This window comes from Rhinolophus hipposideros (assembly GCF_964194185.1).
Source record: "Rhinolophus hipposideros genome assembly, chromosome: 12".
Classification (NCBI taxonomy): Eukaryota; Metazoa; Chordata; class Mammalia; order Chiroptera; family Rhinolophidae; genus Rhinolophus; species Rhinolophus hipposideros.
In genome coordinates this window covers 33,626,389-33,649,605 of record NC_138058.1, presented here as the reverse complement: position 1 = coordinate 33,649,605, position 23,217 = coordinate 33,626,389, and the positions used below count along the sequence as shown (strand labels likewise).

Sequence of the window (23,217 nt, the reverse complement as noted above, 5' to 3'; positions counted from 1 at the left end):
AATTTTTGCTCCAAAAGAGCTGAAATTTTAGAGCTGATTGTCTGGCTAGGTCTTATTTTTGGGGAAACACGGCCTCATGTAATTCCTTGATTGAAATACACACCGTGAAGTATTCTTGCCAAAAATATCAAATATGAATCTGGTCGAGCCTAGATTTAACTATTAATTTATAGAAAACATGAGAACATAGGAACACATTAAATGACAAAATTCAGAATGGGATATTCTATTGGACAAAAGACCAGGTCCCTTCAACAACAATATTGCAAGAAAAAGAGTAACGTATTAAAAAGAGACTTAAGAAACTTATTAACCAAGTGCAATGTTTGGATCCTGATTCAAATAAACTGTATAAAATGTAGAAGTATTTTTTTTTTTAGTATCAAGAAAAGATGTAAGTATTTTTCTCTTTTCTTGCTATCAGAATACTATAAATCAATGACTAGAAAGTAGCTCCCAACAAGCCTAAAGCCTCATTTGTATTTTTCTTTAATATATATGTTGAAAGGGAAAAAATAAAACAAAAATCTAAGTCTTTCACTGCCTACTCCCAGGCTCTGTTCTAGAAGTAAATTCTATTATCATTTGTTTGTATTATCATTGTATCAGAGTTAGATATAAGCATGCCTATTATTCCTTGACTTTCGACAGTGACATACCAGATTTTATTTTATTTTTCTTCAATTTTTTAAAATCTCTTCTTATTTTGTAATGTCACACACTACAGAAATCTTTCAACTTTCAATTTGGTGGCTTTCTAAAAAAAACAAAATAATGATTTTGCATAGAATGATTTGAAACTACCAGTATCTTCTAAGTTTGGGTCTGTTTTTACCAGATCACTGTCTTTAAAAAAGTGGTTCACACAGGGGCCGGCCTGGTGGCTCAGGCGGTTAGAACTACATGCTCCTAACTCCGAAGATTGCCGGTTTGATTCCCACATGGGCCAGTGGGCTCTCAACCACAAGGTTGGCAGTTGGATTCCTCGAGTCCCACAAGGAATGGTGGGCTCCTCCCCCTGCAACTAAGATTGAACACGGCACCTTGAGCTGAGCTGCCTCCAGGATGGCTCAGTTGTTGGTTGGAGCCCAGGCTCTCAACCACAAGGTTGCCAGTTTGACTCCCGCAAGGGATGGTGGGCTGTGCCCCCTGCAACTAGCAACAGTAACTGGACCTGGAGCTGAGCTGCGCCCTCCACAACTAAGACTGAAAGGACAACAACTTGAAGCTGAATGGCACCCTCCACGACTAAGATTGAAAGGACAACAACTTGACTTGGAAAAAAGAAAAAGTCCTGGAAGTACACACTGTTCCCCAATAAAATCTTTAAAAAAAAAAAAAAAGAAAAAGTGGTTCACACATTATTTCTAACAAAATAATATTTAAATCACATATCTCATTTTAACAAAAGTGTTTAAAGTTAAAAATTTCTTCAGGAATATTCTGTTCTCTGCTACTATCATTTGAATAGCCTAGTTTGCAAAGAGCTTTTCCATACATCATTTCATCGAATCCACTCTTCAGCCACCCAAGATTGGTACTATTTCCATGTTTAAAGAAAATAAAACTGAAGATTAGTCCTGAAACCAAGTCTTACACTCTCCTCATAAAACTGAGAAGGGACAGAATGAGGAGCAAATTGTTGAAAGCAAGTCATATTTAAAATATTACAATTTATGGATTATGTTTCACAGGTTCTCAATAAATTGGAAGGGAAATGTTTTTAATCATATGTGTACTTATTTTGAAGTAATTACAAATATAATTTAAAAACATATTCATCTATTTACTCATCCAAGCCTTTATTAAGTACCTATCGTATGTATAATCCTGTGCAAAATATTAAAGGAATACAAAGATGAATTTTAAAATGGTGCCAACTCTCAAGGAGTTTACATTCTAATGATAGTGACAAATAATTTAACACAAATTGTAGGAAAGGAATTACAAGTAAACATTTGCCCCTGATTATGAAAAATCACCTGATTTCTTCATTTAAAGCATAACTACCAGTTGGGAAACATCACTCTTATATACACCTTCATTTGTTCATCCTCTTTAAAGGAGGTTGATTGTTTTCAGAAAAGAAAATGGGGCTGGCCTGGTGGCTCAGATGGTTGGAGCACTATGTTCCTAACACCAAGGTCGCTGGTTTGATTCCCACATGGCCTAGTGAGCTGTGCCCTCTACAACTAAGACTGTGAACAGCGGTTCTCCCTGGAACTGGGCTTCTGAGAGCTGCTATGAGCTGCCACAGGCTGCGACAAGCTGCTGTGCCGTGTGAGTGGCTGGCAGCCATTGTGATTTGAATTTTTAAAATCTCTTAAAGAGAAAAAATGATAGATTCATAAAATCAAATTAACATGCACAGAAAGACAAAGTGTTCTGCAATATGTGAAAAGTTGGGCACAACTGGGTCTAGTATTAAAGAGTTAAATCTGAATTATTTTGGAGACTTGCCTTGGACAAGTTATTATGCACAAATTTCATCGTGTATAAAACAGGGTTGATATTTATTAAGATTATAACTCAGATGCTGTAATTATTTCCATCTGTCAATACGCAAGATTAAAAAAGAGTATAAAAACTTTTCTAATCGTTTATATATCAAAAATAATTTGGAATAAAACTAGAGATAAAAAGAAAAACTGATGATAGTGTGGATAATTTAACAGTAAACTCTCAGTGCAGAAATAAATGTAAGCTATTTTTTCCATATTTAATTACTTTTTAAAAATGGCTCAAAAAAGAAACTTAAAATAACTAGTAAAACAATTTGGGGATTCATTTTGTGAGATATATTGCAGAGAAAAAGAATGGGCAAATAGTATGGTTTTAAAATATGCTTTAAAAAATTCAGAGAATTTTTTTCAAACAAATCACCAAAGGCCAATACTTCTCTTTGCTCTCAATGCTAAGCATTTTTCCCCACCAAAAACAATGAAGTAATTAAAGTATATTTTTTATGACTAATCAGTTTGTGCTAGTTGTGATTCTCAAACTTTTTTTTTTTTTTTAAGGCGGGCACAGCTCACAGTGGCCCATGTGGGGATCAAACTGGCAACCTTGGTGCTTTTAGCACCACGCTTTAACTAACTGAGCTAACTGGCCACCCCCTCAAACACTTTTTAAAAATACAAATTAAGATCAAAGCTGCAAACAGACCATATGTAGCAATTAAAAATCCTGATAGGCAAAGCCTTACTCTAACTGACCAAATGACCAATCAGCTGGATTCAGCCTTTTCAGCTACAGATGACTTTGCTCAAGAGCCCTGCACACATCAGAGGGGTTTCCATCCATGTTCTTAATACAACAAGTACAGCTGCTAACACCAGATGCTGCAAACAGCGCAGGCACAGAGAGGAGGCCCTGCTGATTCTGTTTTATTCTTCCTCAGATTTCTCTTCTCCACCCTCTTCATCAGCTTCATCTTTTTCCTCGCAAGACTCTTGGCTGTTGGTATCAGTGAAACAATTTTCTTCCCCATTCTCTCTTTCTTCTATTTTTTCTTCATTAAAGCTAGAGGAAGAAATTTATCAGTCTTTCAAAGGAAAAATGATTTGGTTTAAAGGTAAACAAACCCTTTACAATGTATGTCATTATGTAGTCAGTCTTCCTCAAGTGTATGAGCTCCAATTTATCAAGAAAACTCCACAAAGTACCAATTGGGAAAATAAATATTATTTCAAAACTTGGTTGATTTTTTCAACTTCATTTGAAAGCATGTTATTATTTTCATTATTTATGCCAGTCAGCAATTTAAATTATTTTGCCTTTAAGACAAGATACTTCATCACCATGTTAATGTTTTGTATGTGTCAAACATGTTAAAATATCAATGTTTTACAACAGTTCACACATATACCACTAGGCAAACAACCTTTTTAAAATATAGAACAGAATTTTATGCTTTCCTGCAGATAAGCATTTTTTCAGAGGTATATCATTCAGATATCTTATATACATTACCTTTCTTTATCTTCATTGAAACTTTTCATCTCTTGATTGCTGAAGGACTCAAATATTTTTCCACTTTGGCCTTTCTTTAAAACAAACTCATCAGATATTCCTAGTGCTTTTAGGGTGTTAGAATAATGCTTTTCTGCGGCCATTCTTGCATTTTTCTATAGGAAAGACAAACCTTTTTAGATGAGAACAAAAGACTTTAAATTTTTATTAAGAATATATGGGTTAAAAGCTCCAGTGAAAATTCACTTCAGTAATCACAGTTAGTTAAAAATATGCATACCCTCTGACCAGCAATTCCATTCCTAGGTATATACCCAGAGAAACTCCTATGTACCGTGTTTCCCCGAAAATAAGACCTAGCAGGACAATCAGCTCTAATGCGTCTTTTGGAGCAAAAATTAATATAAGACCCAGTATCGTATCGTATCGTATCGTATCGTATCGTATCGTATCGTATCGTATCGTATTATTATGTAAGACCCGGTCTTATTTTACTATATAAAATTTTTCTTACATAAATTTTTGCTCCAAAAGACGCATTAGAGTTGATTGTCCGTCTAGATCTTATTTTCGGGGAAACATAGTATGTGTCTCAGGAGACATGCATAAAAATGTTCAGGATAGTACTGTTTGTAACAACCCAAAACTGGAAACAACCACAAATATCTATCAATAGGATTGATAAATAAATTGTGGTCTGTTCATACAACAGAGTAAAATAAAGCAATAAAAATGACTGAACTCTAGCTATACACCACAGCATGGATGGATCTCACAAACATAATACTGAGCGAAAGAAGCAAAAACACAATAAAGTACATATAATGATTCATTTACAAAAAGCTCCCAAACAGGCAAAGCTATTGTTTAGGGATAGGTACACAGGTGATAAAATTGCAAAGAAAAACAAAGAAATGCTTAAGCTAGAATGGTGGTTGCCTCTAGGGGAGAGGAAGTGGCACACAGTTTCTGGGGTGCTGGCAGTGCTCTCTATTTGTTAACCTGGGTGGTGGCCACACGAGTTTTAATCTGTAATTATTCCTTATACTGTACCTGTTTTATACATTTTTATGGCTGCTCAAAGATATCTGGAAAAATCAGTAAGAAAATTGTTCGTATGATAGTTGTCAGAGGGTTTTTATTTTATGTACTGACTGTAAGTTTTACTTTTTAGAAGCCATTATCTCTGTTTCACCAAAGATAATAAAATCACCAGTGTTGTTATCTTTGTGGAGGAAACAATGGATACAGCAATAAAAACATGAATTCAGAATTAGGTTCAAATCTCCAGAATGTTACTGTCTGGCTTTGGGGCCTATGGGCGTTGTGATGACCCTCTCACAAGTCAGAAGTTGTCACAGTTACTGAGAGCACAGGCTTTACGGAGCCACATGATTACTGGGGTTCACACTAGTGCCTTGGCTTTTGTCCACTTTTAGCTCCTTTGAGTGGATATGAACTAGTAGAGGGCCAAGAATTACCATCGACCTCTACCTAAAGCAAGGTGACTACAAATGGCCCAGTTCCAATGCACCAGTGGCATCCTACACTGGAAAGGGTGTGGACAGCACCCAGGTGCCACCCCAAATTTAACACGGAAATCAAGATGCTCCCTCTACCCCACCCCTATTTAAATAGTTTGCTTAAGGTCACAGGAATGGTAAGTGGTAGAACCAAGTCTCTTGACCCTTTCCTCCATCTTTTTGACTCCATTATGCTGCTTTCTCTAAGTGGTAGTGGTCATTCTGGAATTTGAAGGTAATCTAAAGCCTGACTTCAGTGCAGTTGTCAGATAATTACCCAATGCAAGTACTCCAGCATAATGAGGGACCACGGAATCTAGCGTTCCATGGAAGAATTCAAAATAGCAGAGACTGATTACAATGGATAAAACTATCACCAGTGCCTTTTCTGACTCTGGAAAACTGAAAAAGCAGCACTCAAACTGCTAAGATATACCCACTGTGATAACAATTTTTGGCAAAGAAAGTAAACACTGTCCAGAGGCTATGAATACCAACAGACCAGCCTAGGTAAACTGAAAGGCATGGCAAAGTGAGAAGATGAGAACTATGCCCTAAAGACTGTAAATCAGAATAAAGAAACCCCAAACCTAAATCTGAATGCATTAAGAAAAATATATTTTGATTGAAGCAAATATAAAAGACATTAAAATACTAATCAAAATTATTGCTCATAAGCCTTCATCTGAATTTGGTTTAAAGTTCAATTTAGTATCTACTCAGTTAATAAACCCTGTAATTTCCAAGAAACAGGACAACATGGTTTGTTCTGTATTGGATCACAGGCTTACTCTATTGGGGGATAACTCAACAGCAGCAAGACACCAATTAATAGTTACAAATGAGTAATGCACACAGTTGTGAGTGAATTTATTACATAACAACTGTCAATTAGCACTAATAGTCACAGCAAAATGGACTGCAAGAAAAAAATGTACTAATTTATGTTAAAACCAAAGCAATGGTGAGTCACTGCCAATCACTATTTATAGAATTAATTACCTTTTAATATTTTATATCAAGGTGAATAGTATTTAATTGTTCCTAATTGAAACATTTCCCCCTTGCATTTCACCATGCAAAAGAATGATAGACTATGAGATAAAAGGAACAATTAAAATATCTGTATGGTTACTTATTTTACTATCAAACACTCTAAAATAAAAAAAAGGGCTTCATTTCTTCAGGAAACCAAAATAACATGTGATGAAACTTTGTCTGTCAGCACCCTAGACTGAAGGGAATAAATACTTATTTTTATAACTGTAAGTTTAGTTTATAGTAATCCTTTCATTTCTTTAGTAATTACTGCTTACTTATTTTGTGACAAGCCCTCATGGGAGGTAGGGGGTATACAGGGAGAAAAAAGTGTTTTGGGAAAAGGAAACAGCATGGGAGGGCCAAAAATATAAGAAGAAATATCAGGTATGAAACTAACCTATGTCTTCAACATTTAAAATTTCTTTATAAGTTTAATTTCATACACACTGCTTATTTTGCCACATTTTCTCTGGTGCTTAGAAACAGTGGGAATTCACAGCATGGCAAAATAGTTTATTAATGCTGAGACTTTTCACTAATACATCAAGGTATAGTTCTTAGCATGGGCTAATACCAAAAAGAAAATGACAGGTCATTTGATCATAATAGCTAAGTTTTGGTTCAACAGATGTTTATTTTATTAGCATCGCCTCTGTGCCTGATGTTGTCCTACGTGCTAGGTGCTGGGAATACAAAGATTTGACTACCATCTTTAAAAGCAACTAGTTGGAAGGAAGAGAGATCATTAGATGATTCCCATACAATATGTCAAAAGCAAAGAGAGAAGTATGCAAAGGAAAAGAACAGAGGAAAGGGCACCTAATCCAATCAGGGGAAACAATGCAAGAAGTGCTTTTACCCTAAGACGTGAAAGAGTAGAAGGAAAGATAGGAAGAGGCTCTAAGGGTATTCAGAAACAGTTGGAGAGTAAAGGGTGTACATCGTGAGGGTTGGGAGGAGTGCAGTAGTAGATGAACAGGGATCAGATCATAGAGGATTCTGTATACCATGCTAAGACTCACGGATTTATCTTCTGAGAGAAAGCAGGACAGCTTAGAGTTAAATGTTTGGAAGCAGACTGACTTGGGTTCCAATCCTAGTTCCATTATTTACTAACTATAAATCTTATGAATTACCTTCTTCGAACTTCAGTTCCTTCCTTTATAATATAGGAAGAACCACCTTGTAGCATTGTTTGGAGAAATCAGTGACAAGACCCCTTGATACCATTCATTGAAAATGAGAAGGAATGGAATCAGTGTATGCATAATTGCCACTGTTATCAGGGGTGATTAATTACCTACCCAGGGTTAACATTTTCACAAGGGAATGGGAATGGCAAAGCAAATATATAATGGGTGGCTTTGCAAAGAACAAGGTAGGAAAGCCAGTCAAACCATTATATTAACTCAAATAGGAAATAATAGAGGTTTCACCTAGCATTTCACGGTCAGGAATGGAGAAAGGCAGATCCAAAAATTATTCAGGAAGAAATCCTTTCAGTTCTCTCAGTGACAGTTAAATGGGGAGAAAAGGTGGTTCCCATTCATCTAAATAGTGGCCCAACCAGAATGGGAAATCAAAGAAGAGGATCTAGTTTGGGGCAAGATGAATGTAAGATGCCTGTGGGAAATCTGGGTCAACATATTCGTATGCACCAGGCAAGGGGACACAAAAACCTGCAGTTGGGAGCTGGAGATAACTGCTTTGAGCCAAAGTCAATCACTTTATGCTGAGTAATGTCCAACAGCTTATGATGATTTTGCCCCTTAAGTTGAAACTGAGATAACAAAAGAAACTCACCACTTAAAATGGCAAGCACTACATATGAGTAAAATTATATCCAAATCAATAAGTAAAGGGTTTCCATAGCTTTGAGAGATGGTAATATGTAGATTTACCACAATACATGTTTCTAGTCCTCAATGAGTCATTGACAAGGACCGTCCTGTAATGACACTCATGTGTCCCAGGCATGTGCTGGCAGAAAGCTCCAAATGTAACAGCTTTAAATTCATAATACAACCCCTGTAACCTTCATGACTCTGTCTATTGTTAAGCCATGTCACCCTTAGGGACCTCTTCCCTATGGGCACTAAAGAGAAGATGATCTGAAATTGACAAATCTCTCTTAAGGGAAAGATTGTAAAACTGAATGTAAATTTAGTAAAATCAGGATTCACTGTCCAAATTATCTTTCCAATAAAAAGGAAAGCCTTTACTCAGTTAAAAAAAACCACCTGATCAACAAAATAAAAAGGCAAACTACTGAATGGAGAAAATATCTGCAAACCATGTATCTGATAAGGGGTTAATATCCAAAATATATAAAGAACTCATCCAAGTCAACAGCAAAAAAACAAATAATCCAATTTAAAAGTAGGCAAAGGACTAGACATTTTCCCAAAGATATTCAAATGGCCAAGAGGTACATGAACAGGTACTCAAAATCACTAATCATTAGTGAAATACAAGTCAAAACTAAATGAGATAAAACTTCACGCTTGTTATAATGGCTATTATCAAAAAGACAAGAGAGAAATGCTGGTGAAGATGTGGAGAAAAGGGAACCCTTGTGCACTGTTAGTGGGAATGTAATTAGTGCAGCCACTATGGGAAATAGTATAGTTCCTCAAAAAATTAAACATAGAACTATCACAAGATCCAGCAACTCCACTTCTGGGTATATATCTGAAGGAAACAAAATCACTATCTTGAAGAGATAGCTGTATCCCATTCATCAAAGCATTATTTACAATTGCCACAATATGGAAACAAACTAAGAGTCCACTGAAAGATGAATAGATAAAGAAAATGTGGTTTAGTTGCACTGTCAAATGGGTCCTCATCCACTTTATTCACCGGATCTGGCACCGTGTGACTTCTGGCTCTTCCCCAAAGTCAAAATGACCATGAAAGGTGAATTGATTCAGGACACAGAGGCAGCCACGACAGTGCAACTAAAGACACTAAGGAAAGAGGATTTCCAGAACGGTGTCATAAAGTGGCAAGAACGATGGGATAAGTGTGTTCGAAGTGAGGGGGAGTATTTTGAGAAGGATTAATAGCAATGTGTCTTTTACTATAATAATTTTTTTAAATTTGAACATTCACCGTATTGTTTGATCACACCTCATATATGAAGTGATGGATGTTAACTAAACTTACTATGGTAATCATTTCATGCAATTTATGTATGTCAAATCATCGTGCTTAAACTTATACAGTACTGTATGTCAGTTATATTTCAATTTAAAAAAATAGCAGAAATAAATCTGATTCAATTATCTATTTTGTTTTTTAATTCTTCAGAAACCTCCAAATCATATCATAAAGCCTCACCTTAATATTCGGCCAAGTTGATACTAAAAAAGACCAGCCATTAAAAATAGCTTGCGAAACTATTCTTTTGAAAATGACTGGATTAGCAGTGTAATCTTTATCAAGTTTATGTGTCCCATCAACAAGATTAAATGCTCAGATTTAGGCAGAAGTACTTACTTGACTGATTTGATGAAGCTGTCATAGAAATAATATATGTCAATACATTATATAACACATAAGAAAAATGGGTTGTAAATAAAAGCTGGAGATGTTTAAAAAAAAAAAAAGCTGACAATAGCTCTTAAATTCCAACAAACACAACCTGAGCAACTCTTTCAAATAGCAGTGGCCTGTTTTTTAATTTTTCTTCTCTTTCTTCCAGTTCTTGTCGATACTCTCTCATCCTTTCCTTTTCACTCTTTCTAAAAATCAAATAAAAGGGATGGAATTTTAAAAAGACGTAAGAACTTGCATATGTAACATTTAGCTTAGATGACAAACCAGAAATTAAATTATAGGCACAGTTTACAGTTTACCACCATTCCTTTTCTAGACTGGTCAATTTTTATGGAATTTAGAATTAAATACAGAATAATTATGGAATACAGAATAAAAATCCTAGGTTCTGAAAGCACATGTTTTACATCCTGGGAGCAGTCTGGGTACTTTGAATGCTCTGAATGTATTAAGGGGCTTCAAACTGGCCTGAAGAGATGAATATACTTATCTCATTTATAAGTATATAAAACCAAGAAAAATTGGTCCAAATCAGATATTGTTTCTTTAAGGAATTTCTTCTGAAAACAAGTCCTTGCTTTTCTTTATTTCCCTAAATAGATCTCTTATAGGTTGGTGGCAAAGTTAATTAAAATCGGAACAGGTCAGAGGAGAAATGGGGAGTATGGCACTATAATATATAGAGGAACAGCAACCAAGATACATAAATTCACAGAAAGTGTACTTATTATTTGGGCAAGATCCTATAATGAATTAAACTATTCTGTTTTCTCTACATAAAATATACCAACTCTACCAAGATAATAAAATTTCATGGATTAGAGAAAATAATACTATAAAATGATAATTATGCTTAATTATATACAAGTTGGTACGAAAAATCCGGTTTATTTTCTAAAGATGAATAGTGTATTTCTAAGAAATTCTTTTCTTAAGTTCATCAGATTAAGGTCCTTCTATGTAAACTACATTGATAGACATTATAAGGAACATAAACATAATATACATTATAAAGGAATATTATTATTATATATAATAAACATTTAAAAAAGAAGTACTTAAAAGCAAGTATAGATTTTGGCAGTATTTATAGATCAGATTAAAATTGAATAAATTATATTACTTACCTGGCTTTAGGAATTATTTTTCTACTTAAACATGAACACTTTTATGTTTATGTGCAACATAAAAATGTTCTTCTGGAACACTGGTTTTCAAACTTTGAAGAATTCCAGTGTTCTGTGAAGGGGTTCTGTGAATATTTTCAGTTATCTATATTAAAACTAACAAAATGCAACACTTACCACTAAATATTACCACACATGTGTTAATCAAAATATTACATACTTGATGTTAATTAACACCAGTGTGTTAATTTGTGTCATCAGATTTCATGCAATCCTTAGAACAAAGCTCGACATATCTGTTTATTGAAGAATATTCTGAGGTTACATGGCAAACTGTTAAAAAAAGAGCTTTATCTGTGTGAATCAAGATTTTTTTCTCAATATTATATTGTGCAATCAATAATAACATAAAGAAAAAGATTAGATGCTGATATGAGATTATATTAACTATGGCCACAATATAAAACGTTTCTGTTCATCAACATGGCGTCATGGTCCTCACCATCAGAGGTGTGAGTATACATGTTGGTCCTCACCGTGCGGTGAGTGAGTGAAGTGAATATGAGTGTGTGAGTGTGTGTGAGTGTGTGTGAGCGTGTGTGTGTTGAGTATAAGTAACTGGCAGTAACTTGAATCCAGAAACTAAAATACTAATAGTAGTCTTCATCTTTTCATATATTTGTATCTACTGATTAAAAAAAGAAAGTTTGAATACCAATGATCTGGAGGTTCAGGATTCTTTCATGATACCTGAGAGATTTTATTCTGGATTTAGACATTTGAGCTAAACTTTGACGGGAGTCATAAGCCTTAGACCGGGTTGTCAGGAGTTTCTGCAATCCTTTCATTCTTTGCTTCTGCTTAGTTAGGATCCGATTTCTCTCTTCTTCCAACATTTTCTTTTCCTCCAATGATCTCCTGAGGGCAACAAACTAAGGCTTAATTCACTTTAAGCCAATGAGAATGTTGCTTAGCAAAGATTTAACACAGGATAATTCAAAGGTTGAAAAGAGGCAACTTTTTTCAGAAGGATCTGACTTTGTGAAATTGGAAATCAATAGACAGACTATAACCTTTTCTATCCCCAAAGGTTCATAAAATGGAAAACACATGTCTTAGAGTACCCTCTGGCAAAATATTATATATTATATAGTAAAATATATTACCAGCTATAATAATTTCTTCATATTTTCAAATTCACCAACATAAAATCAATTGCGCTGCATACACTATTATAGCAAGCATAAGTCAGTCAGTACTGTAAACTAGTTCTTTACCTTGTGGCTTGTTCTCTGCCTCTGGAAGATACTGTAGGCATTGGAGGGTTGCAGTTACAAGGCACACGCTTTGCACTTGCACTTCTTACTGGTGACTTGTGCCTTGGAGACAGATAAGGCCAAAGTGTTTCTTTTAAATTTTCTTCATCTGCTTCAATGTCTTCCAAAATGTTATCTCTTTTACTGTCTGCATGTGAGGCTGCATGAAGATCAGGTGGTTTACTGACTGTGAGGAGTTTTGGATTCTTCTGTTTTGAGTGGTGTTTCTGATATTTCCCAGGAAGGTCTCCAAAATCAGCAGTCTGGCACTTAGCCTTCTGTTTATAGTCCAACTTTTTAGCCTGTTCAGGACACTTGGGCTTCCTTGCAGCACAACCTCTGGGAGTTGGTCTACAAGGCAGAGATGAATCTATTAAAAGCTCCTGGGCTCTCAGCTGTGCCCCAGTGTTTCTACAGAGCTCTTCTTCTTTTGACCTGTCACTGGTAGTTGAACCATAAGTAGATCGAGGTATAGGTCTGGCTTTAAATCGATTTGTTTTCTTTTTAGACTTAAAAAAGTCTCTTAGCTGCTTTTCTCGGATTGCTTGTTTCTGTTCCTCCCTTGCAATAAACTTAAATGGTTTTTGTGAGGCCAAAAGAGCTTCTTTGTTTTTCTCCTTCATAGTCCTCCTCCGTTCTTCATTTCGCTTGACTATGTCATAATAAAGAGGGAGAAAGACGAATGCTGGAACTGGATTGGCTCGGAATTTTTTCTTACACTCTGAATCTTCTTGTTTTTTGAGTAGTTTGTGTACCATTTCAATATCTGATTTAGATTTCATGTTCTCTTCTTTTTTCTTCTGTTCTCTAATCATCATTTGGAAAGGCTCAGGTACTGTAATCTTTGGCACCCATTCTTTTGGTTTCTTCTTTGTTTTTTCAAACACTGGGAAGTCACCATCTTCACACTGAATATAATCTCTAACAGAAAAATTTGTCCACATGTTGTTGATGAGCTCCTTAGCATAGGTCATCATTCTGTTTTTCTCAGGATATTCCTTCTCTAAGTTGGGCATCTCATCTTCAGAGGAACTCAGTATCAAGGAGGAAGAATGACCCAAATCAAGCTCTGAAAGCGATGTCATTAAAGAGACACGGTGACAAGAGTTCTTTTCTGATACAGACCTAAGTGAGAAGAAGAATTAGGATACACTCTCAGTTGTATGTGACCAAATATAAAAATTAAGAATTATACATTTTCTTAGATCAAGGTATAATCAGAAGATAGGAGCTGAATAGAGCTTGTAAAAATTACGTATTACTTTTATTTTGGAATAGAACTGGAAGATGACTATAAATTATCTAATTCGACATCCTCACTTTACAGGCAAGGAACCTGAGACAGCTGAGGTTCCTCGTGTCTCTAACCTCTATTGAACTCTCCACACGATTTCCAGATCAGATACATCTGATCATATCACTCCCCTTCTTGAAACTTTCCTGTGATTTGTCATTATTATGAAGTCAAGTATAGATTGTAAAGCACTTCAAGATTAGCCCCTGCCCACCTTTCCCATTGCACCTCTCGCCTGTCCCTATTCCCTCGTCACCATTCTTAAGTCATATCCAATCACACACACCATGATTTCTCAAGCTGCCATGCCTTTGCACATGTGGTTTCTGCTGCCTAGACGGCCACTCCTTGCTTCCTGCATCTGCTGCAGCCATTCCTCCTTCAAGACTGAACTCAGATATGACACTTCAGTAGAAAATTCCTGCTTGTGTCCCTCCACTGACATCTTGACACGATCAACTGCTTCTTCCTGTGTCTCCATAGCACTGTTACATCATGTTTATTACCATTTTGGTTCTCAGCTAGTCTCGGAGTTCCTTGGGGGCATCTTGATTTTGACTCCTCAGCATCCAGGCGAAGTCTGGCACACAGGAGGTGCTCAGTCAGTGCTGACCAACTGGATGAGTTAAGGGACTTGCCTCAGGTTTCAAAATAAGCGACTTTATAGCAGAAAGGGGTCTGGAAATTATAGACTATTTTGAAAACTTGAATCATCAGATTTATGTCTCAGTCCTCAACTCTTTGTACCATATCTTTAATGAGCCAGTGTTAATCCACATATTATAAAGGACTTTTAAAATTAAATTTTAATATTCATCATTTAAATGGCCCAGACTAAATATTCTGATAATGTCTACAGTTCTATGAATGATAGGCAAGAGAGAAAAGACCAAATGGCCACCAAATAACCCTCAAAACAAGAAGTCATTAAACATTTTACATAAAATCCCACTTCCATATATCATTAAAAGGACAAAAGGATACTTGAGAGAAAATATTCTGAAATAATTTTGTTCTGCACTTTTAAGTATACATTTTATTTCACAGTCCACAAATAACATTATGTACAAACTTACGTGGAAGAGACACTAGAAAGTTCTTCCCTGATGATCAGTGGTCGAACTTCCTTTAAATTTAATTTATTCTGGTACATTTTCTCTAACTTTGCCATAGTTTCCATGTGGGCAGCCTTCAGCTCCTCTAGTCTCCTGAAATATTCTTCGTTAGAGTAGTAAATATCAGAAAAGTCCACGAGGTCCTCACAGCTGATACATGTTTGTTCCTCCACCCCGGAAACATTGGTGTTAAAATCAGCCTGATAGAAGGAAAAAACCTGTTATGTGGTATCTGGAATTGAAAGACAAGTGAAGTTAACACTGAATCCCAATGCTGCTTCTTACCTGTAGGTTGCATACATATACTAATAGATTATAAGTTACTTGTGGGATGAAGTGCATTTTCCCTTAATGACATTGTATTAAGAATGAGAGACAGAGAGACCAAGTTGCCAGAAAATAAATGCTATTTAATCCTTTTATAAAGGATGGTTAGATTCCCAGACCACAGTACATTATAATAGGATAGAACCAAACCCTTTATAAAGAGCCTCTTTCTGAGTTGTAAGTTTTAACTGAGATGAAGAACACTGTTCCTCCTGCTACAAACCAAGCAACCACAACCCAACACCCTCCCCCACTGGGTTCCTGCAGTATACACCAAGGGTGTGTCAGTGGAGAGAAGATAGGGGAATGGGGGAATGAGGGCAGGAGAATGGAGGGAACAAAGTTCTCAGTGGCTCATCAAGAAGCCAGAGAGAAGCCCTCCTGGATGTCCAGGGGAGAGCTAAGGAGGGAGTACGAGGGTGCGGAAGGAGGTGGGAGGGACTTTCAGAACAGCCATTCCTGTGGATAACAAGAGCAGTAGCTCCCCTGGGTGACAGGGCCTGTGATAGTGAAAAGAGAACAAGAGTAGTATAGTGTAGTTATAATGTGTAGTTATTCTATATATAGATCAGGTCTGGAAGGGTCTGACCGATCTTTTTCCCTCACTCCTTTCATATTCCTTTCATAGTTCTTTTAATTGAAGCAACTATAGAGGTAAAATCCCATTCTCTACATAAATATAGAAATTTTAATATTCTCTCAGCTGAGAGACAGTTGAAGTTATTTATGGCACTATGCATATGATACTATGCGTGGTCAGGCTGCTGACCATGGTCTTAAATTTAGCCTACTGCCCAAAGTAGACTCAAAATGAAAAGAGCGTATTTGCCATAGAAAATTAACAGACCCAATCTGATAAGACACTAGGAAATAAATCTGAGGAGCTTCTCCCAACAGGAAAACTCAGAAAAGTCAATTGTATATAATAGTTATAGAAATGGTGTTTTAAAAATGGGCTAAAAACAGTATACAAGAGGCCAGTGTTGTACCACTTGGGGTAACTTTGAGAAAACAAATGAAGGAAAACAAGTTTTCTTCAGTAGAACTGGTGTGCAGAAACTATGACTCAGAGAATGTTTTATTGTCATATAACTCAATTAAGAGAATTTTCTGATATCTTCTGTTTCTACATATGCTCCTCACCATTACCTGATCTGTGGGGATGAATATTTTGTTAACTTCCTCATTCATTAAATATTTAGGGACATCCAGCATTTAGCTAGCTGCTGGAAGATACAAATCAGATAAAAACTCCACCTTTGAGAAGTTTCCAACTAGTTTAGGAGAGGACATGTACATAAATAATTGACAGAGCTCCTCATTCCATGAGCTGCTCCCCGCTGAGCAGGGAGACAAATGAGTAACCATGTACGTCTAATGTCAGCCTCCATGAGAGAAGGAATGCCTAATACTGATGGGGGAGGCAGAATTTGCAGAGGTGAGGCAGACTGGAAATATAAAGTTGGATAATGACAAAGTTTGTAAGATTAGGGAAGCACTGAAAAACAAATCCAGGGCACAGTACTAGAACATTCATCATATGTTACCTCATGATGATGCAATAAGCATACTCTGTTCTTGATGAGGAAACTGAGGCTTGGAAGATTTAGGTGACCTGCCTTCACTCACAGAGCTAACAAGTAGCAGAGCTGGGATTTAATCCAAATCCCAAGTGTTAGGCTCTAAAAACACACCACACTCCTCTGAAGGGCAGGAAGGGTTTTTAAGAAGCAACAGTAGGAATAGGCATGACGTGCTCAGAGACATAAAAAGTCTGAGTAGGGGTGGGAAATGGTGTATGTGGAGCACAAATGTACAGCTAAAAAAAATACTAAGTTTCCAAGAGAAGAGGATAAGTATTTCCTCACAAAGGACTTAATCATTCAGAGAAATACTAGGTGCCCTAACGAGGTATATTCTAAGTATTAAGGAAAGGGCTTAATCTCCAAAAATTATGACTAAAACAGGGAGGATATGCCAAAGAAATGTTTTTAGGCAAAAGCATCCATGTGCTCTCCATTCATTCTTTTAGAACATCCCTTAAAAGAAGGTCTTATGACAATCATTTTCACAAAAAGGATAAAAATTATTTGGACCTAGAAAACTGTTTGAAAAAGAAAGATATAGAAGGATGAGTAGTAGCTTCTGAAGAGATGTGGCAGGTCTGAGAAATTATACTTATGCACTGACTTCTGACAGTATCCATTCCGTTTCTGCTTAATACTGTTAACACTAGCCTGAACTGTTCAGATAAACTGATCCCATAGTCTTTTACCTAAAACAGATGAATGGTTAATAAGCGACTTCCAACTCTAATTGCATCTTTAATTGTCTCCACACAGAAGAAAACATTTTAGTAGATCAAATAACCTAGACCAAGCAGACTATTTTCCAAGAGCCTAAAATAGCACCCTTTCCCTTTAAAAGCCGTTTGGCTTTTTGTGGAATGTTTTACTTGCAGCCACTAGATTAGCGGATAATCTTCCCTAGATTGGCTTGACCCATTTAGATGATGACTCCTTCCAGCACATATGCTTCATTAGTGATCAGCAGTGATAATTATTTGCGGTATAGGGTATCTAGTATCATCTACAATTCTGGAATTTTTATTTAAAATTTTTTTCATTGAAAGGATTTGTAAGGAATGAGGCAGATCTACATGTGCTAACATGGGTAAGCCCTCAATAAATGATAAGAGAAAAAAAGCAAGCTGCAAAACAATATGTATACATAAAATGCCACCACATATTAAATTATTATGTACACAGGAGACAGGAAAAACCCCAAAAGAATATATCAGTTTCAAAACAGTGGCTACTGATAGTGGGGAGGAGGGACCCAGACTTTCTTTTGGGGAGGGGGGAGAGGTATTAAAAGGGCCTAAGCCTTATTTGTAACATTTGAAATTTTAAAAGGAGAATGTGTTCAGTATTACTTCCATAATTAAAATATATAACTTTAAAAAAAAAGAAAAAGACTGTTTTGTGAATATTAGTACTAATTAAAACTGAACAATCTCTAAAGACTATTTGGTCTGCCTTGCACCTCCCATATTACTATTGGAAGGTGGCTCTCACCCCGCAGCAATACTGCGGTACCTTTTCCTTGCTCTTCAACCTGCTCCTGCCTCATGCACATGCTCCTGCCAACTGCACATGATAACTCTTACAAGAAAACAGAAACCATCAGAGAGGCAAGTTCCCTCATCATCCCATCCATATAACTGCCTGCTTTTGTGCCCCTTTTCTCCTTTCCTCCTGCTTCAGGGATGAAATGTCCCTTCTCTTAACAGCATTTGACCCTTTCTGTCATCATGAAAACCAATGAATGGGGGATTTCCACATTCCTGTGATAATCCTTCTACTACTGTAGCTGGTCCTTAATCTCTTTTGTCTCCTTTTTCTCTACCTGACTGTTCATGTTGAGGTTTTTTAAAGAGTTCCATGCAAGGCCCCTTCTCTACTTTCTCTGCACTCTCCCTAAGTGATTTTATCCATTCTCATTGTTTCAAAAATGCTAAAACCTCCCAGATAGAAATCTCCAATTCAGACCCCACAGGACTACTGTTTCCCAACTACTTCTTACACATTTCTACTTGGTAGTTTCATAGGCATCTCAAAGTTACCATGTTCAAAACTGAGAACCTTGATTCCCACTCAGCCTCCAACTCATTCCTCCCAAGTTATCCCCAGTTCAGTAAATGGCCATTACCTTCCATGTAGCTGGTCAAACCAGAAACCTGGGAATGAGCATTCTTCGTTTCTTTGTCTTCCTTTGCTTTCAAGTCCAATCTTTAACAGTAATTCCTATCCATTCTAGAGAAATCTGTCCACTTTTTGCCATCTTCCCTAGACTCTAGGTCCACGCCACTGCCTTCAACACCTGAATTACTGAAACAGCCTCCTAACCATCTTCTTACTTCTGCTTTGTCAAACCCACCAAGCATTCTCCACAAAACCACAGACTCATATTTTAAAAATATAACTAGGAATATGTCAGATCTCTTAAAAGTCTTCAAGGACCACCCACCTACAATAAACACTCAACTCCTTACTTGGTCAATAAGGCCCTGAACGAGCAGGCCCTGCTTACCTCGCCAATCTACTCTCTCCCCTCTCCCTTTCTTTCCCTCACTCTTTCCCAGTCTTGTTGGTTTTCTTTCAGATCCTTAATCACACAAAGCTTTTCCTATCTCACCGCCTCTGCATATTCTGTTCCCTTTCCCTGGAATGCTTTTCCCACCCCTACTCTTCAAATGGCTACTTTTTTTCATTTATCAGACATTGACCTAAATGTTAACACATTTAAATAGGTTCCCTCCTACTTCTTTTCAAAATTATAGTAACCTGTTAATTTCTTTTCCAACATTTCCCATCTTATGTTCATTGTTCATTTTTCTTTATTATGTAGCCTCCCCACCAGACTGGAAGCTCTGCAATGATGTGAGCTATGTTTGCTTCATTCACCACTGAAGAGTCAGTGACTAGCTCAATATTTATTTTAATAAATGCTCAATATTTGATTTTAAAAAAGAGAGAGAGACCCCATTAGGAAAGTCAGTGAAATTTTTTAACTGTGGAAATTTTAACTGCTATACCCGTGTCATCATCAACCACGTAACAAGGCCTATGAACTGATATCTCCAACTAGGCTAGGTTCAAGGAACATGCCTCATTGCCCAGTATGGGCAGTCTTGTAAGGGGTACGGGGGCTTTGGCAAACCAAAGAGGCCTACTATGACAGTTGGTTCTCTAATCAATCTTGTGTGATGGCTATGGCATCTGAGTTTACTACATTTTATAGATGACAAAGTTGAGCCAAATCAACCTTTAAAAATCAAGGTGCAGACCCAAGCCAGCTTGGCTCCCACACTCTCTTTCCTGCCTTTTCAGAGCTTTTTCCCCCACCCCAGTATCCTCTGGTTATCAGGCAATAAGTAGCAGATTGTCCAGGTTTGCTTTTGGGTTCTTCAAATGTAGTGGTCACAGAATAGTGTCAAATTGATAAGACTTAACTTCCTTTTTTGGGGGGAGGGAGGTGTAGGATTCTGTCCCTTTGAAACTAATCTCTCGGAAAGTAATTAAGTTTCTAATACAAATTTGCAATTTAATAAGGCATTATGGAAGTATACTGCAACTATAGAAATAACTGACTCCTCTACCACAGCAATCCAAAATAGAATTTAATCTTTGGGCAGGTTGTTCAAATGACAGTCTCACTGGCAGTAGTTATTATTATTACTAATTTATACAAACTGTTATTTAGATATGACACACATTCTCTCATTTGGTTCTCATAATATCCCAGTGAGGCAAGAAAGAGAGACAATTATTAAAGTTCTTTTACAGATATAAAAACTGAGATTGAAGGAAATTACATCCTAATATCATCTAGCAAATAGCAGAGAATGGGTCATAATCAGGATTCCAAATTCTCCATTCAAATCTTTTTCCTCCATCACTTTGTCTCCTTTCTTGGCTACTAAACTTGTGTTGAGGGAAAGCTTTATCATGAATGAAACTGGCCCTTAGACTCCCTCTGGTTCATGTTCAGGGTCTGAATCTGCCTTACTCTGGATAACCTCTAATAATTTACATCTGTTGGTGAAATGCTGACCATAAAAGATGTCGCTACAGATTTTCTGATTAACGGTTTTGGTATAGTTTAAAGAGATTAGAATTCCAAAATATCTACTGATTTCTATTAGCCCTGTAGACCATAATGTTTTGTATCTGAGAGGCTTGGGCAAATAGTATTAAGACTCTTTAGCTGGAGATTTATAGCTGCAGGTAGATAGTTAAAATTCAATGTTTCTATATTTTAAGGGAATAGCACAGATGGCAGTCTTGGCCCTCTACCTGGTGGACAGGTGTTCACGACACATATGACACTGAAAAGTGATCAGTGAAAAGGCTATCTCATCCCACCCTGAAAAACCATTTAGGAAATATTGGGTCTTCAGTAATTTGCTTCTCTGGATGCTTAACTACTATATCCATGTCTGATCTATCCACTGAACACTTGATGGTTTTAAATATCGCCTCTTATGTATCGTGTTAAGATGCACTAATAACCAAGATCTTAAGGTGACAACAAAACACACTTCGGACAGCACAGTTGATTCGCCTGAGTTTTATAGGTTATCCTCTATGGGGGTAGATCAGTCTTCCCCAAGTTAAAAATTAAAGGGAATAGCTACTTCTGACAGATGCTGGGAAATAAGGACTAAGGTTCTGTACTTTGCACTCTAGTCTAAATAGAGTGAAGTAAACGCTCTCCAAGAAATTTTTACAACAGTCTCATTGGTGAAAATGATAAGACTTTTCAGTGCCTCGCCGAGGTTTTGAGGGGTTTTCATGGGGCCAGAAAGAAGGTGCTGGGCCAGGATTACTGGATAGGGAGGATCTGGGCAGCGCGTCGCTCAGCCCAGCGCGGAGGCCGACCGGCCTGCACCCAGCCAGCGCCCAACCCCAGCCCACGTCCCGCCCCTACATTACCAGCGCCCGCGCCGGCCGCACCGCCTCCTCCCGCTCTTCCTGTTTCTCCTCCTCCAAGGCCGCTGCCGCCAGGGCCTCTAAGGGGTCTTCGCGTTGGTACTGGGCGACCCGCGCCCAGGTGTTGGTATTTACCGGGATTTGGAGACTGGAGGTCTCCAGCTCCGCCGCTGGGTGCGAGGCGGCCATCAGCTCGCCGCCGAGGCCTGAGCGCCCGCGCCGAGTCGGGGCTGGGAAGCTGGCGCGGCCTCAGGCTACCGGGAGACTCCCTGCTTGGAGTGGGCGGTTACTAGGGGCACGGTAACTAGGGACGCTACAAGGGCCGCGAGGGGCCAAAAGTTACTGAAAATCCTCGCACGCTGCAGGAGATTCAAGGCGGGCGCTTCCTGGATGATGGGAGTCAGAACTGAGTCTCTGCTGGTTTATTAGAGGGTTGGCAGGCAGAACAGGGCATCGCTTCCCCAGCTTCGCGCCTCACCGCCTAAACGCAGACTATTCACATTATACTAATAAAAAAACTCGTTTTGTGAATAAAGAAAACAGCGCCTTTTCATTCATTGAACTGACATGTTAAAAGAAGACGGGGCGTTAGAGGAAAGCAGGGGATATGATTGTGTGGCGGTCTCAGAACAGTGGCAAGGTTTGCATCCTGCTACCTGACATGGCTCCCCCTGAGTCAGAGAATGGAAAGGAGTGCGGTATTTTACTTTGATTGACTTGAGAGCTACCAGAAATTGGCCAATCCAAAGAAGGCTGCTAGGTACGCGATTTTTCTTGGTCTGACCAATAAAAGGCCAGAGTTGGGTGGGGCCTAGCCCACCCACCAGTGAGTGACAGTGCAGGTGTTTGCTGCTTGCTTTAAATAACTTTATAGTGGTGGTGTTGGAGGTCGTGAGCTCCCAATAGTAACCAGAGACACACCTCATCTCCACCTCACCCCATCAACATCTCACTCGAGATTTGGGCGCTTCAAACGGCACCTCCCTTCTAAGCCACGTGGCTCTTAAGAGAAGCCTAGCCTGAAAATAGCAGACATGGTGCAGTCTCAGCCATCTGCTACCTAAGACCCCACTTCCTGAGGCTGAGGCTGTTGTAATTTTCCCTCTCTGTTCTCCAGCCTCCTCCTGCCTCCAGCTCCACAACCTGCCATGGACCATCACCACGGTAAAGTTTGTGTGCAGCACGTGCTGTTTGGAACTCAACTCTGAGATCTGAGCCCTTTTTACCTTTCTTGTTCGCAGGTCTGGTGTGTTAGCACCTGCAAAATCCCCACACACACTCCCCCACCTCCTTAAGCTGCCCTTGGTTTGAGCTGGAATGTGCTTCTCACACTGAACAAATACTGGCTCAATTCGGAGTAGAAGCCAGAGTTGAAACCCATGAGGTATGGACACCCCAAGTGACCATAGTGGGGACTTCCAGTCATTATGCAGCTGGTTCTGTGGCT

The 23,217-nt window shown here is 38.0% G+C and overlaps 1 protein-coding gene across 3 annotated transcripts; it reads right to left on the bottom strand.

Annotated features, from left to right (window-relative positions):
• Window positions 1-1,788: 1,788 nt before the first annotated feature.
• FAM161A (FAM161 centrosomal protein A) lies at window positions 1,789-22,051 on the bottom strand. Of its 3 annotated transcripts, none has more exons than XM_081069142.1 (7): window positions 21,906-22,051; window positions 14,911-15,149; window positions 12,502-13,665; window positions 11,975-12,142; window positions 10,183-10,282; window positions 3,973-4,127; window positions 1,789-3,522 (listed from the first exon to the last, which is right to left on the bottom strand). In XM_081069142.1, the coding sequence occupies exons 1-7, from the start codon at window positions 21,957-21,959 to the stop codon at window positions 3,387-3,389; spliced, it is 2,016 nt and encodes a 671-aa protein (XP_080925268.1). In that variant the 5' UTR covers window positions 21,960-22,051; the 3' UTR covers window positions 1,789-3,386. The 3 variants fall into 3 exon arrangements, with proteins under 3 accessions (XP_080925268.1, XP_080925267.1, XP_080925269.1); XM_081069141.1 differs by having other exon boundaries at window positions 21,774-22,050; XM_081069143.1 differs by lacking the exon at window positions 11,975-12,142 and having other exon boundaries at window positions 21,774-22,050.
• Between the last annotated feature and the right edge of the window lie 1,166 nt (window positions 22,052-23,217).

Bases quoted from the DNA above. Each gene is read 5' to 3' on its own strand.
- FAM161A (XM_081069141.1), bottom strand. From the start codon at position 21,959: ATGGCCGCCTCGCACCCAGCGGCGGAGCTGGAGACCTCCAGTCTCCAA. The intron at 4,128-10,182 runs GTTGTGTTTGTT...TCTTTCCTATAG, and splicing joins TATTTGAAAGAGTTGCTCAG to AAAAATGCAAGAATGGCCGC. The intron at 3,523-3,972 runs GTAATGTATATA...TTCTTCCTCTAG, and splicing joins TTCAATGAAGATAAAGAAAG to CTTTAATGAAGAAAAAATAG.